General features: G+C 45.2%; 1 protein-coding gene across 1 annotated transcript; it reads right to left on the minus strand.

Moving 5' to 3' along the window:
- Positions 1-11,971: 11,971 nt before the first annotated feature.
- Positions 11,972-14,050, minus strand: LOC129678063 (PWWP domain-containing DNA repair factor 4-like). Its single transcript, XM_055608738.1, is given in 1 exon segment — positions 11,972-14,050. A coding segment is annotated over 1 exon segment (2,079 nt).
- Positions 14,051-15,384: the final 1,334 nt, after the last annotated feature.

Raw genomic sequence — 15,384 nt, forward strand, 5'->3', positions numbered from 1 at the left:
AAAAAAAAAAAAAAAAAAAAAAAAAAAAAAAAAAAAAAAAAAAAAAAGCCCAAGGCCAGATAGTTTCGGAGCACAATTCTACCAGACTTTCAAAGAAGAGCTAACACTGATACTTCTTAAAACATTCTACAAATTAGAAAGAGAAAGAACATTGCCAAATTCATTCTATGAGGCCACAGTCAACTTAACACCTAAACCACAAAAGACTAAATAAGAAAAAGAATTTCAGACCAATTTCCCTTATGAACATTGATACAAAATACTCAACAAAATACTCACAAACAAGGGAATCATGCATTTTCAGGCAAATGGATGGAACTAGAAAAGATCATCCTGAGTGAGATAACCCAAACCTAGAAAGACAAACATGGTATATACTCATTTATAGGTGGGTATTAGCCATAAAGTGCAGGATAACTATGTTGCAATCCACAGACGCCAGAAAAGCAAAGTAACAAGGAGGGCTCAAGGGGTGACTCATGAATTTCACTGAGAAGGGGAAATAGAATAGACATCGGGGATGGGGTGGGGTGGGAATAGGCACAGACTGGATCTGTGCCTATGACGTATTTGCAGAGATGTGACCAAAATCTGTCCAGGCCTCAGAAAACACCTCCTTGCAACATGACCAACCCTATTCATGAAAGACTGCACAGAGGCAGAACCAGCATTTGCCACCAGACCCAGAAAATAATCATCCAGACACCTAAGTGAAAGTTGCCACCCAAGAAAGGACCTCCTAGATACTCGATTTCATTTATGAATTCTACAATTTCTTATAGATGCATAAGTCCAGAGCAATGGAAGTTTTTTGTTTTTGTTTGTGAGTATGTATGTGTGTTTACATGTGCATGCATATGGGCTCTGATGTGTTCACTTTCACTTTTATGTGTGGGTGACAGTGTATTGTTGGGGTGATCTAAAACTTACTATGTATTCAACTGTTAATTGTTTGCCCCTCCAAGATCCTTGCTGCTCTTTGCTGTAAACTTTGCATCCCAAATTATCCCTGATTGGATAACAAAAAGGCTGACAGCCTATAGCTGGGCAGAGAGAGAAGTGGAAGTTGGGACTTCCTGGGGAAGAGAAATGAACACTGGGAAGAATAAAGAAAGGGTTTTTTTTGTTTTGTTTGTTTTTTGTTTTTTTTGCCAAGAGACATGAAGGGAGACAGACATGACTATGGCCCTGAAAGGTACAGCTAGCTGGATGGGGAGAGGCGGAAAGGTTAACTTAGATGAGCTAGTTGACTATCTGCACAGCTAAAACTTAAGCTTTGAACTGTTAAATGGTCTTTATTTTTATGGCCTAAGGCTGTTCTGAGTCTTAGGCCTTTTCACCAGGAGACATAAATTACTGGTCTTCTATAGTGCATGTTTGTGAAGAGTTGTGTAGAGACCAGAGATCAGATTCAGGTAACATTCCTCAAGAGCTGTCTACATTGTTTTCTTAGAAAGAATCTCTCATTGTCCCTAAGATTCAATGAATACACAAAGCTAGCTCTCCAGGGAGCTCCATGGACCCACCTGTCTCTGCCTTCTCAAAGCTGGCATCAAAAGTGAGAGCCACCCTATCCAGCTTTTCAAATGGCTTCTGGGAATCAAACTCAAGTCATTATGCCTTTAGGCCAAGGACTTTACACATTAAGCTAATTCCTCACCCTTGTAAGGGAATTACTGCAAACCAAATAGCAAATTTGAAGAATGATCTAAATTTCTTAATTTGTAAGTTGGCATAAAACCACTGCAACTAAATATTTTCTGTCTTCATTAAGCTTGCCACTAAACAATCTTCTGCCTGTTTCCCTTTTATACACTGAAAGGACTAACTAGCACCAAAGAGCCACCAAGTATTTTCTTGTGGTATCTGTACATGTCTAAGTAGTCTGTACCCCATGACCACACCATAGGAAACAAGCTCTCCAGGAATCTGTTAGCTATATTTGAGCTAACTGGTCAGGAAATTGTGGGGCTTCCCCTCCACTCAATTTTATGCCTTGGCATGGCTCAGAAAGTTACATCTTAAAACCCTTCCAATGTGTCAAGCAGTAGAATTTTGGAGGAATTCCTGAGGTTCACAAATGTTTATTCACTTAACGACTATGGGAACAAACATTCTGCTATCCTTCTAAATCAAACAACAAAAAGCCAAGTCAGTGAATATTATGTTTCCTCCACAGGCTTACACTAATTATTGCTTCCAAAGGAGCAGCATCATGCGGGGAGCTTGACTTGTAGGTTTAGATTCTTCAAACACGTACTTAATTTAAGGTTCTTAAATGTTCCTACTTCTCTTCCAAACCCTGACTTTAGGTAGGAGATTAGTAGGGAAAGGGCCTGTAGATCTCTTTTAGCTACTTCCTGCTGATTAGGGTTGTAGGGTTCTTAGGGGATATACCAATCTCATTTGTCAGGATACCAGCAACCCAATCAAACAGTAAAGCAGCAAACCACAGCAGCATCAGCAAACAGGAAGCAACAGGAACACAGGCCATACCACTCAGCAAAAGTAGCCAGACTCTACCCAAATGACAAGAGTCCACCAAACTCCACCAAAGCAGCACAAAAAGTTCCCTGTAGCATTTCTCTCTGTACAAACCAGCTAACTGATGTGAACCATTGCAAATCATAGCAATGCAAAAAGTGATGTCTCACTGTCTGTGGACTTCTATTTTTCCCTTCTCAGAGTCCACATGAGGATGTTTACCAGCTTCCAAAACCCATGCTCCTCAAATTAGGTAGTTCACAGCTAACAAACACCACACACCTTTTCATGGGGGCTGTTTTCCTAGGGGGAGGGACATTCCCACATCCCTCACCTCGGACCAAAACAAAAAACATACTCACATGACACAACTGAGTTTACAAAGAAAACTGAGTTTACAAAGAAACTTTTACTTCACTGACTCTCAGTTTCTGGACTAGAGACCACCTGCACAGAGCCCAGCACTGCTTTAAGGACCATCATTAGTAACACCAGTGGTCCACAATCCACGTTCCCAACCTCCTGAGCAATGAAACACAAATATGGGTAGCTTTTACCTTCCAGGTAACTTTCAAAGTGAACTTTTCTCCATTTTCATCATTGTCTGCATAGTGCAAGCCAGGGATATATAAATGGGGTTTGGGAGTCCACTGGGAAGATCAATGGTACAGTTCTTGCCAAGTATGTAAAAGGACTTGGGTTCCATCCTCATCACTATCAAAAGTGGGGATCATGTACCTCATAGGCAAATATGTTCCTAGATTTAGGGGTCCTGACTTATTTAAACCTTTTTGGAGTTTCATATTACTTACATGATTGAAGTCTGGCAGCTTCCTCTTACGGACTCCCAGTTCCTTCTATGGCTCCTGTTCATCATCTTTCCAAAACAAAACAAAACAAAACAAAACAAAACAAAACAAAACAAAACAAAACAAAACAAAACATATTCTTCACTCACTGTGTTTCCAATAGTAGCTATCCTACCCAATATGTCTATGTCTGGGGTAGTCTCACATTGTGGTTTTGGTTTTATTTCCTTAATGAGTAGTGATGTTATGCACATTTTCATATACTTGCTGGCTATCAACTGAGCTCTTTTGTCTATTTTTAAATCAAATTATTTGGGAGTTCTTATTTTCTTGCTTGGTTTTTGTTATTGAGTTGAGCTAATTCATTGATATTTGAGATATTAACCCCTCCCCATGAGGTTCACAGTTCACAAATATTTTCTCTTTACCCCAAAATGGTAATTTTGTTTGGTTGACTATTTTCTTTTGATGTGTATAATATTTTTATCTTGAGGGACTCTTTTATACTTTTGCTGTGTGTAGTTTTGATGTGATAACTAAAAAAAAAAAAAAAAAAAAAAAAAGCTCCAAGAACAATGCCAGAGACAAATTTCTTTCTTCTGCACATAGATGTGTAGTTTCCTGAGTGATATTTCCTAAAACGACCATAATTTCTCCTATTGTGTCATTTTGGATCACGTTTCTCTGAAAATAAGTTGTATATCGGTGTGTGAATTTGTTTCTGTTCTCTTTCCCATCTCATTGGTACCCACCTTGATGCCAATGCCATACTATTTGGTTTTTGTTATTGTTGTTGTTTGTTTGTGACAGGGTTTATCTGTGTGGCCTTGGCTGTCCTGGTACTCACTGTATAGAACATACTGCCTCTGTCTCCCAATAATGACATTAAAGGCATACACTGCCATGTCTAGGCCTTATGCTCGTTTGATCACTATATAATATATTGTGAAACCAGGCAGCCTAACGCCTCCTTTTTAATGCCTTTTGTGGTTCCACAGATTTCCCCTTTATATTTTAGTCAAAAAATAGCATTCAAGTTTTGTGGGAACACTTTCCTAACTGATATACCTGAAGTCAGGAATATGGAGGCAATAGGCATTGCTTGCTGCCCTTAGCCTCACTTGAGCACATAACTGACTCATTAACTATTGGTCCTCAGACCTTCACCCACCATTAGTCCAGGTCTTATTGCCCACTTCAGGTTGAAGTCATTCATCCATCCTATTTGGCGGTTTCAAGGTCTTAGCTTGGAGGGCCTTCTCAGGTAAGAACACCTACATATTCAGGTGAACAAGTAGGAAGTGGCTGGTCTACAGGTATATAAAAAAAGCTGACCAGGAATACACAATATTAGGTAGAAACTGAGCAATCAGGGCATTAGCTGGCATGGAAGTTCACAGCACAAGCTGGGCCATGTTGGTGGCTAGCTGGGTGGGTCAGGGCTTCCACCTATCTGGGACTGACATACTTTGCCTAGGGTATGATGGACAGGAGAGATAGTATGAGAGTGTGTACTCAGTGAATAGCTGAGTCACTGTGAGTCAGATAAGGATGAGATTCCAAAGGCCATGCTATAAGCCTGCCTAGGGGATGCTGATTGGGTAGAAGAGCCAGGCAGTTAAGACCCTTGTAATAGATTCTTCCTCCCTAATGTCTCCTAGGCCAGGGCATGCAGCAGATATCTGCAGCCTTCCTTTTCTACTCAAAGGCTGATTCTTCAGTAATACAGCTAAGCTGGTGTAGGATGGGATCCTCTGCCTCTTATTCTCCTGCTTAAGCAAGGCTGCCTGGTAACCAACCAGGCCCTCCTGGCCACTCTCTAGGAACACTGTCCTTCTGGGCTGGGAAGGGAACCCCAGGAGGCTCATTGAGTCCTGCCTGGCCTATGTCTATAAGAGTTTATTCTGGGTTACAGTCTTCTGTCTCCTCGACCTCATCCTCTGCCTACTCCTCCACCCTATCTTTAACCTTTCCCATACTCTCATCTTCTGCCTTAGCATTGGCTCTGTGTTGACATTTATTTTTAAACTTTATTTTATTTGTGCTGTTTATGCCTCTACCTCCCTTCCACCCATCTTTTACCCTTAGGTTAGAGAGAGAAGGTTAGTGGGGAGAGGGGTCACAGACCTCTTTACTTCTCCTGGTTATTTAGGGTCAATGGGTTCTTTTATGGTTATCAAACAAAACAAAACAAAAAATTAACAAACTAAGCCAGCAGTCTCCTCCAAGCTACTGCACTGAAACATTTCTCTTTCTGTGTCTCCTCCAAGCTGCCATACTGTCTGTCTCTGGTCTCTCCAGATTGCCACCCCTTCTCTTTTTGGGCTCTCCTATTTATATTCCTCAAAGTTTTAGACCATGCTCCTCTGCATGTTGTATGAGGCAGGCCCTTACCAGATGGCAAAGACCACACCCTGCAGGAAGCAATTATCATCTTTAAACAAACTATAGCCCAAACTAAAATCCCACACTTGGGATTAAAACAAAAACATGTTTACATAACATAACTGAGTTTTTAAAGAAACCAAAACTTCCATTACAGCTTTGTAACCAGCCTGGGCAGAAGCCAGATCACCAACTTCTTCATCCTGACTAGAGTTGCCTCCAATGCCTCAAACTCCTGCATGAGTCCCAACAACTCAAGGAAAGTTAGAGACCTCCTGTCCGTTTTCAGTCTCCTCAGAGCTTCAGCTGGAGGTTCAGAAAGGATGGCACTGGTGATCACCCACCCTGGACTGACATCATAGTGGAGTTTCTCTGGATGGCTTTCTACAGCAGAAATTTCAGACTCAACAGGAAGGCAGAGAGCTGCTCACCTGACTGCTGTTGAACAGTCAGACACTTCATTTCGATGGTGGCCTGAGTATCATTGTCTCCAAACATCTGGGTCAGGGCCTTTAGGCAGTCCTGTGCAGTTCTTGCTAGATTCTTTGCTAACAGCCCATGTACAAGTCCCCAAAATTCCCTCCAGCAATTGTTTCCTCTTCTCCCTTTCAGGGACACTTTGCCACATCTGAAACATGTAGTATGGTCTAACCAGGCTCCAGAGTATTCATGCCCTCAGGGGCTGATGGACCTTCCCAGAAAACAGACTCAAGCACTGGTACCTCACAGTCTCCACCCTGCGCTGGATTGCCTGCCTGCCTGACTGAAGCCTGCCCATTCTGTTCAGCTCCAGACCCAGGGCTCCAGGTATAGTGCCCACCATCTGTCCCTGTTGGTCGAAGAAATAGAAAACATGGACAAGAGGCCCCTCTCTGGATAGCAGGAGAAACGGGGCACAAGACTATGTTCCAACCTTCCTGCCATCCTATCCCTTTCCCCAGAATTTTCCTTGGGACTAAAGCATAGTTGACTTCCCAGTAAAAATCAGAAGGGCTGCAGTGGCATTATCTTCCTCATGAAACACTTTGCCCAGCACAGTAAAGTGGCCCCTGGGACATAGGGCAGTCTCAGGGGATTCTTGGAATTCAGCTTCACTGTAGTCCTCCAGATGCTCAGGATAAGCAGGCCCTACAAGCACTGACACCCATTCACCAGCATCAGTCCTGTAACACTTCTACCACCACAAACTGAAATTTTGGCCTAGGCAGGGCTTAGGCCTAGGGGTAGGAAATAGTTTCCCCAGAAGCAGGTCAGGTTGGAACAGGAGCTGAGGCTAAGACTAGCTTTGAGAGACCAGCCTAGGTCTCCACAGCCTGTGAACAAAAACAGGAAGAGGAAAGGTTAATATCCAGTTGACCCTTGCCCCCACCTCTGCTCTTCCTGCAAAGTATATCCCTAGAGCAGAGCTTCTAAACCTGTGGGTTGCAACCTCTTTGGGAATCAAATGGCTTCTCCCCAGGGGTCACCTAAAACCATCGGAAAACACAGATATTTACATTATGACCCATAATAGTAGCGAAATTCCAGATATGAAGTAACAACTAAAATAATTTTATGGCTGAAGTTAAACAGGAGGAAGTGTGTTACTGGTTCATGCTGATAGGAAGGTTGAGAACCTCTGAATTAGAGGAAGCTTTTGCATCCCATGCCCATGCCTCACTCACAGACCCTCTCCAGCCCTGGAGCTGCCTGTAGTTCTACCCAGGCAGGCCTGCGGGTTGGGGTTGTCAGGGCCAGTAGTACCTACCCTCCTGGGATTTGGTACCTCCTATGAGCAGGATTTTTTTCCACCTTCAGTCCTACAGCAAGGATTTCATGTCTGCTCTCCAGATTTTCTCTCCAGGTTTTTTGAGATCTCTCTAACCTTACAGTAGAGCACTCATATAGATCAGTTCAGGCTTAACACTGCTTTTTGCAGCACAGACTTCAGGAGAAAGTGTAGTGACACTGGAACACAGACCATCTATATCCTCCAGGAGAGGGCCAGGCAGGTCATAGGTTCAGGAGGGTGATAAAATAAGGCTCTTTCTTAGCCTTTGGGTGACTTGGGCTCTCTAGTGACGTTACTGGGCCAGCCATGCTGATGTCACCTGATGCTGACCCCTCCCCCATTTATATAACTGTGCCTCTGGCATAGGGACCCAGAGTTCTCAGGGTCCCCACAGAAGGGCACTAGAAAACTGTGGTACCCCCCCCACCTCTTTCTCCTGATCAAGGCCAAGGAGCAGGGGCTCTGAGGCTTCTTCCTGTGTCATAAAAGAGTTTAGGATTTCTGGGAACTCTGCCTAAATTTATGCAGAAAGCATTGTGTTGGCATTGGTGAACACCTTACTTTTGTCTGCCTCCTGTGTCAACAGCTTTCCAGGCTCTGGGACATTACTCTCATAGTAGAATAGGTGGCCTAAATCCCAGAAGTTTCTCTCTGTGTTTCATCATCAGTTAGTTGGTCTTCCATCAGCAAACCCCCCCCCCATATCTTCTGTTGGCTAAGCTAGATATTCCTACAGAGTTGTGCTACCCTTACTCAAAATAGAGTTTCAGGGTCCTGCCAGTTTTATCACCCCAACTCTCTCCAATCACCAAGAATCCAGGACTGCATGCACAACATCTCTGCCAGTGAGGGGTCAAGTAAGTTCACAAAAGATCACACCTCTAGGTATACATTCTTGACCCCTTTATTCTTTCTTTAGACACTATACTCTTTGGCCACTTGCCCTTTGCCATCAAGGCTTACTGGTCAAGGTTTTCTCCCTGGCACCCAGCTCACCAATACTGCCATAGCTTATCTTTTGGGACTCTCTTTAGGTTATTATGTCATGCTGGGCTGTTCTAGGCACTACATCAGCATTCTACCTGCCTTCTTGCCATGAACTTCTTACCTGAACTTCTTGCCATGAAGAAGGCTCTGAGATGTACATCAAAAGTGACCTTGGTGAAACTTGGGCTGTATCTGTCACTGACATAAGGAGGCATCCATTAATCCATTATCAGCTGTGAGTGGGGAAACCCTCTGTCCCAGTAGCAGTGTGAGAGAGATCATCTGTGTCCTATAGCCCAAGCAATATTTCAGCCATTACAACTGAACATCCCAACAAGAGGATTACTACCTCATACATCAATATGTGCTTGGCATTTCCTCCTACAGTTTCATCTTCCCACTCCTGGTTCATCTTCTGTGAAACTCTTTTGCCCCTTCCTCATGCCCAGCCCCATTATAGACTCATGTCTTTGGCTGTTTTCAGAGGAAAGTTTCTACAATGAGAAAGCTGAAGGCATTCTCATTGTGTACGCCCAAAGAAGGTCAATTTGTCTTGATTTCACACTTGGTCTGCCATTTGTCATCTGTGATTCTTTTCTCCTTACCCTATGCTTCTTATTATGATTATTCACAGCCTGAAACCGAGTGTTTTAGAAAAAAAAAAAAAGAAAAAAGAATTTCAAATCCCTACCAAAGTTACAATTCAACTTTCTCAATTGTCCTAAGGCATTAAATCCCTCCCTTACTCAGCCTCCAGGGCCAAAACTACCTGTTCCCATGCAGGCAGTTACTGCAGTTAATATCCTGTGTAAGAATTTCTACCTACTGAATTTTCCTCTTTGACCTGCCATGCTCATAGAATGAATAGCTTGACTTCTCTCTTGGTTGGGGTGTGATTTTCCTGGCATATTTCTTCAAAAAAGACTCTTGTCTCAGAAAGTAAACAAGTTTCCAAACTTGTAGGATCACACTGCTTTAGGATAGAGAGTAATTCTTTATTCTGGGTTGAGGGTTGTAAGAGACAATAACACACACACACACACACACACATAGGAGAAAGAGAGAGAGAGAGAGAGAGAGAGAGAGAGATGCACACACAGACAGGCACCAAAAGGCACCACATATATTTTTCAGCTCTTCAGGTCTCCTGAATCTACAACTAACTTATGACTTCCATACATAAAGAAACAAAGTATGCTGTGTAAGACCCCAGTGTATAGGAAAAAAAGGACACCCAGCAATTAGCAGAAAGCACTAATGTGCAGTATACACTCATACAATAAATAGAGAGGAGGCCAAAGATATATGGAATTACACAGGGAATAGGGATCAAACAGTGGAAGAATTGACCTGTGAAATGATCAGACCAGCACTTCAGAGGCCACAGAGACAACAACACAGCCTCAAGAAAACTCATGTACACAGATCAAAAGAGGAAGAGAACAGGAGCTTCTGGGAGGTACAGCAGGGTTGTGTCTCATCAGTACACACCAGGTGTCAGTGACTCCAAGGAATGACGAGTCCCCTACCTTGGGAGTCTAGCTCTGGAAGAGAATGAAGCAGGGACGGGAAATGGTGCTGCGGGGCACAAATGCCCATGAACGGTAGAAGGTGAGGACAGAGGGTTTTGTTGTCGGAACATAATGCACAAGGGGCAGTGGCAGTTAAAGTCCTAGTAGAGGCTGACTATGCAGGTGAGACTATGTCTGACATGCAGCCTCTGAGAACTGCACTGCTTGAGTATGTAGAACACAAAGAGCTTAGACTTGGACTTCTCTTGGAAAAGCCTTTACATTAGTTGTGTTTTTTGTTTTTTTTTTTTTTTTTTTTTTTTTTTTTTTTTTGTTTTTTTTTTTTTTTGGGTTTTTTTTTTTTTTTTTTTTGGACATGGTCTCTCACAGAACCAGATGCTTGCCAATGCAGCACAGCTATACTGGCTGGTCAGCAAGCCCCAGTGTTCTTGTCTCTAAAGTCCCACTACTGAGAATACAAGCACCTGCACCATGCTTGGTCTTTTGCACAGGTAAGAGCCCACTGAGTACAGAAAGGAAAGGCAGTAATTAGCATCAAGGCCTAATGTTCACCATTCTCCAGCAAAACAGGAAGTTGAACAGGTGTCATGAATCCAGAGACATTGATATTTACAGGGATTTGGCAGAGAACAAGTGGAAGTGGACAGTGGACTCAGCTGATTATAAGGTTGTATTTCAGTGTCCACAGAGGCACTGATTCAGTGGCCTATCTACAAAACACATCAAAGACTGTGATCCAAGACAGAGAAACAGGACCATCTGGGAGGTATGGCAAGCCTGCTTTTCATAAGTACAACCTAGGTGTCAGTGACCCCAGGAATGAAAGGCCCCCCTCCCTTTTGGGCTAACACCAGAAGTCTGTGATCTCAGAAATGTGAGAAAAGCTGAGATAGTAGTGTCTGCTGCTGTAGACAATCAGCATACCAGCCTATGGGAATGGCAGAGTTTTCTCATTAAGAGTATGTAGTCTCTGGGGGAGTGGACGATGGCTGAGAATGTAAAGTGCTTCCTTCATGGGGTGAAAACCTGAGTTCATGACATAGTACTCTTAAAAGAAAGGTATATGGACAGGCATATTTAATCTGCGCACTGGGGTGACAGAGACAGGAGGATCGATAGAGCCTGGCTACCCCTTCTAGCACAATCAGTGAGCAACATGTTCAGTCAGAGATCCTGTCTCAAAGAGTAGAGAGAAGAATAACTAAAGAAGACACCAGATTTTCACCTATGATATCCACACACTTCTGCACACATTCAGAGACAAAGAAAGTAGGGGAGGAAGGGAGAGAGGGAAGGAGAGAAGGAAAAGGAGGAGAGGGAGGAAGGGGGAAAGAGGAAGAGGAAGGGAGAGAGAGAAAGAGAGAGAGAAGTTGTAAAATACAATATACTGTTCTTTGAAATCAGACTATCTCCAGGGTCACATTCATTTCCTATCTCTGGATTCAAAGAACAGCCTCAAAACAGATCTGTTCCTCTCCTTCAATGTGAGTGGGTGAAGAAGGAGGTAATGGAGAAAACAGTGGAAGCCAAGCTGGCCCCATCCATAGCACCCTAAAGAGGAGAGGACAGGAAGTATGGGGGAGGCAGGGTGTCATCAGGAACCTGGCCTACTGTCTAGATGTGTGGGGTCCCTGCAGAGAGTGAGAGGCAATGCCTAGCTAGCTAATATTCCACACAAGGTTAGTGAGGTTCCATGGGACTTGTGTGCACCGGGGCACAGGCCAAAGAGGGCTAAGCCTGGCCTGAAGCTAACAGGATCTGTCTCTCTGTAGACCCCATCTACACTGCACTGCACTGCACTGCACTGCACTGCACTGCACTGCACTGCCGAACAGGAAAGTAAACATTTATTTCAATGTGGGGAAAGAAACCCTCAGTGAGGAGCTGTCCATACAGAGCCCATAGCACACCCCACAGTCTCCTAGATGTTCCTCTTTGGAGGTGCTTCCTCTGTTTTCTGTCTTGGAGTTGCAGGGGTGATGGCTGAAAGGAGGAGCTCCCTTCTAAGGAGTGGGCGCAGGAGGGTCCCTGGAAGCCTGAATCCTGGCTGCTGACCTCTAACAGGCAGACTTTAAGATGGTCTTGTCAAAGAGCTCTTTCTCACTGTAGTGCACGGGTGGGCCACGTAGGTACTTCTCTTCTGCCTCCTTGTAGCTGAGCTCATCCAGGGCAGCGATGGAACAGATGATTGCTTCTGGGAAAAGCACCTCCATGGTAAACTGCACTTTGTCTCCTCTTGTTAGCGAGAGCAGGGCCTCATCTGCTTCCTTGGATATTTCTTGCAAATGCCTGGCCACAAGATGCAACTGGTCCTCATCCTCCAGGTAGGTCTCAATGCAGAAGACTTCCTTCTTTGACTTCCAAAGGTTGTCCAGCCACCTGGACTGTTTTCTGCCCTTCACAATGTCCCACAGGTGTTGGTCGGCCCCCTTTCTCTTCACTATGAAGTCCACGAGCTTCTGGTTGGCTCTGTCCCAAGCAGCCCTCATTCGGTCAGGTAGGAGTTTCTTGTGGGGCCTCTTCCCACCCAGGGCTGTCTCCTCCTCCCAGTCTTCCAGATCAGCATAGCTCACCTTGGGGAAATCAATGTGTAGGTCCCCCTTCTGGATGGCTCTCCTTAATGGATAACTGGCTTGGGCAGTGTAGTAGTCCATGAAGGAGCCCAGGAAGGAGCCACAGGCCAGTCCCTCTCTGTAGTGGTTGATCATGGAGAAGCACCAGCTGATGCCCTGTCTGTACATTCTGCTGGCTCTCTTCATGAGTGATATTTTCTCCCCACAGTCCAGATGCTTCAACTTGTGGAGAGGGACACGGACACCCCTGTGCTCAAACTGCATGTTGCCTTCAATCAACAGCACACTCGCCATCTTGTCTTTTTGGCTGACACTCTTGACCACTGCTGGCCAGAAAGGAAGGTCCTGAAATTTGAACCAGACCAGCATTCCTTGTTCAATAGTATTTGGCAGCTGGGCAGAAACCACCTAGGTGGCTTGGCCTCCTTCCTGAATCCCAGTCCCCCACCTCTTGAACCTGGTGTTAGTCACCTTTGAGTGCACCTGAGGTTGCACTCCTGGGAACCTGCACTGTGGACATGTCACGTGGATCTTCCTTTTCCTGCTAGCAAAGCGGAGGGATCTTCGCAGCCTTGGGATTGGAGGCATGCAAACTGTTGTTGCCCTGTTTGCAGCTGGCCTCAGGGTTCCCAAGCAGGGGTCTTCCTTGTTCTTTGGGAGGGTGGTCTTCCCTTGGACTCCAGTAGCCCAGATCTCTAGGCCAGCACACCCTGTTTGTTGCTTGAGGGCTTTGGGCAAGGTTGAGAGGCGCCTTGGTGGCCTAGAGGCAGCCTGCTGCTCATTCTTAGCCTGGGCACCCTCCCGGGAGGTTGGGACACTCAAAGGCCTGAGCTTAGATGTGCTCAGTTTTCTCATCCCTAAATTATGACCAGCATTTCCTGCAGTTGCTGAGTATCTTGACCCCTCTTTGATGCCTCTTAGCACATTCCCTTGCATCTCAAAGTGTGGGGGCCCAAAAGCAGTGTGTGCCTGGGCTTTTCCCCCTTACACTAAGGGCACTTTCTGTGAGCCCACCGGCAACACAGGACCTGGGTGGCAGTCTTGCTTCACAGGACCCCTCTGGGAGAGCCCTTGGTCTTTCTGGTTGTGCCCTTGGAGGCGCAGGCACTGGCGTGGGCTGGAGCTAACCTGCTTTTTCGGAACCTTTAGAAGAGCCATTGTGCTGGTTCTTTGGTCATCTGCCCTTCCTCCTTGAAACAAAGAGGCTTCCTCCCCCAGGATATCCAGTGCCACCTTGAGGGCTCTCCTGTATGCCCTGGTCTGCCCTGGAAAGCTACTGCCCTGTGACTCCTTCCCTGCCGTGGAGGCGATGGTCATAATTTCAGACTTGGTTAGGGGCCTTACCTTGGTGCTCCTCACTCTTATCTTCTCACCCACAGGCAGGATTTGCACCTCCAGGAAAGGGGCCCCTCTCCTTTTACTATGGGCAGAGGTCTTAGGTCTGGACAACACTCTTGCAGGCCACAGCTGACCCTTCCAACCACAGAGCACATACTCTGCGGAGTCCATGGTGAGAGGACTCTGGGGCTGTGCTGATCACGACAGGGTGACCTGATGGCCTTGGTTGTGGTGGGCACTGTGACTGTCTGCCAGTTGTCTCTGACCAGGCTCTCCCGCCTGTGGTGCTGGCTCCCTTCCAGAATCTGGTAGAGAAGCTCCAACTGATTTCCCTCAGGGTTATGTGGGAGTATCCTGGAGGGTGGGAGAAGGAAGCAGAGCTGCATTAGGAATTAAATAGGCTTTATCGGGAACAGAAGCTTTAAATTGGTGAGGTGAGGCAAGAGAAATGAAAGGAGCTCACAAAGTCTGTTCTACAGATGTGGGAAAAGATATGCAAAGGTTCCAGAGCAGATACAAGACACAGTTGTAACAATATTGTTCTCCACCCAGAGGCTGGGGTGTGGAACTTCCTCCCAGAGAGGTGGTTATCTTTACAAGGGCTGTGCATTTTCTTACCCACCCAGTCAGTACCTTGGGAATCCCTGGGAAGCCTCATTGTTTTCTTTTCTAGGGAGCTAGTCCTACTCTGCCAATCCCTGGAAGCCTGTGGACAACTTAGTACACGAGCCTTCCATACTTGTATGATTCCAGGTTGAGCAGTGAGGACGTGGGGAACTCTTCACAGTGATTGGCATAACATGGCAAGCAAGAATGCTATCATAGTTTCTGGCTACTCCATCAGCCCACCACCAATCTTTTGGCTCAGATCTGTTTCTTGCCATCTCCATCGTGGACTTCACCATGGAATCAAGTGTCAACAGGGCACACTTGGGGAGAGCACCAAAGAGAAGGCAATTCTTCACTATGGAGAAATGTTTACTAATTAGCAGACCCAAGGATGTCAGATGGTGAGCAACAGGGTGATAAGTTGTCAGAATGACAAGTGTCTCTGTTGAAACTGTTTACCCTCCTGCTGCAATGTCAAGACTGTAGTACACCCATATCTTCCTGTGATGGGCACTGTTCCTCTAACAGATCCCAGACCACTTAATTCTCCTGCCTACAACCTCTGTGCCCTAATTTTAATCCATAAAGTCTTAGACAGTTGGGAAATTAAAGCAGCTACTTGATGACATGGGTGGTCGCTTACCCATCCCTATGTCTAGTAGTATCCAATATCATCGGTAGCATAGCTCTCCCATTTATATTCCTCCATACTGTGCCACTCAACATAGTCCCTTCTCCTTGGGCTTCTCAGTGGAATCTCATACCTTTCTTTTCCAATATCTCTCTCTCTCTCTCGTGTGTGTTTAGGATGGTGGCTACTCTGTTCCTGACTGCTTCTGCTTTGATCCAGCAAGTTTCCTATCAGCAGTGTGCATGTCACACATGTCTGAGGGAAA

The sequence above is a fragment of the Psammomys obesus genome, unplaced genomic scaffold (genome assembly GCF_907164565.1).
Source record: "Psammomys obesus unplaced genomic scaffold, mPsaObe1.curated_primary_1811, whole genome shotgun sequence".
Taxonomy (NCBI): domain Eukaryota; kingdom Metazoa; phylum Chordata; class Mammalia; order Rodentia; family Muridae; genus Psammomys; species Psammomys obesus.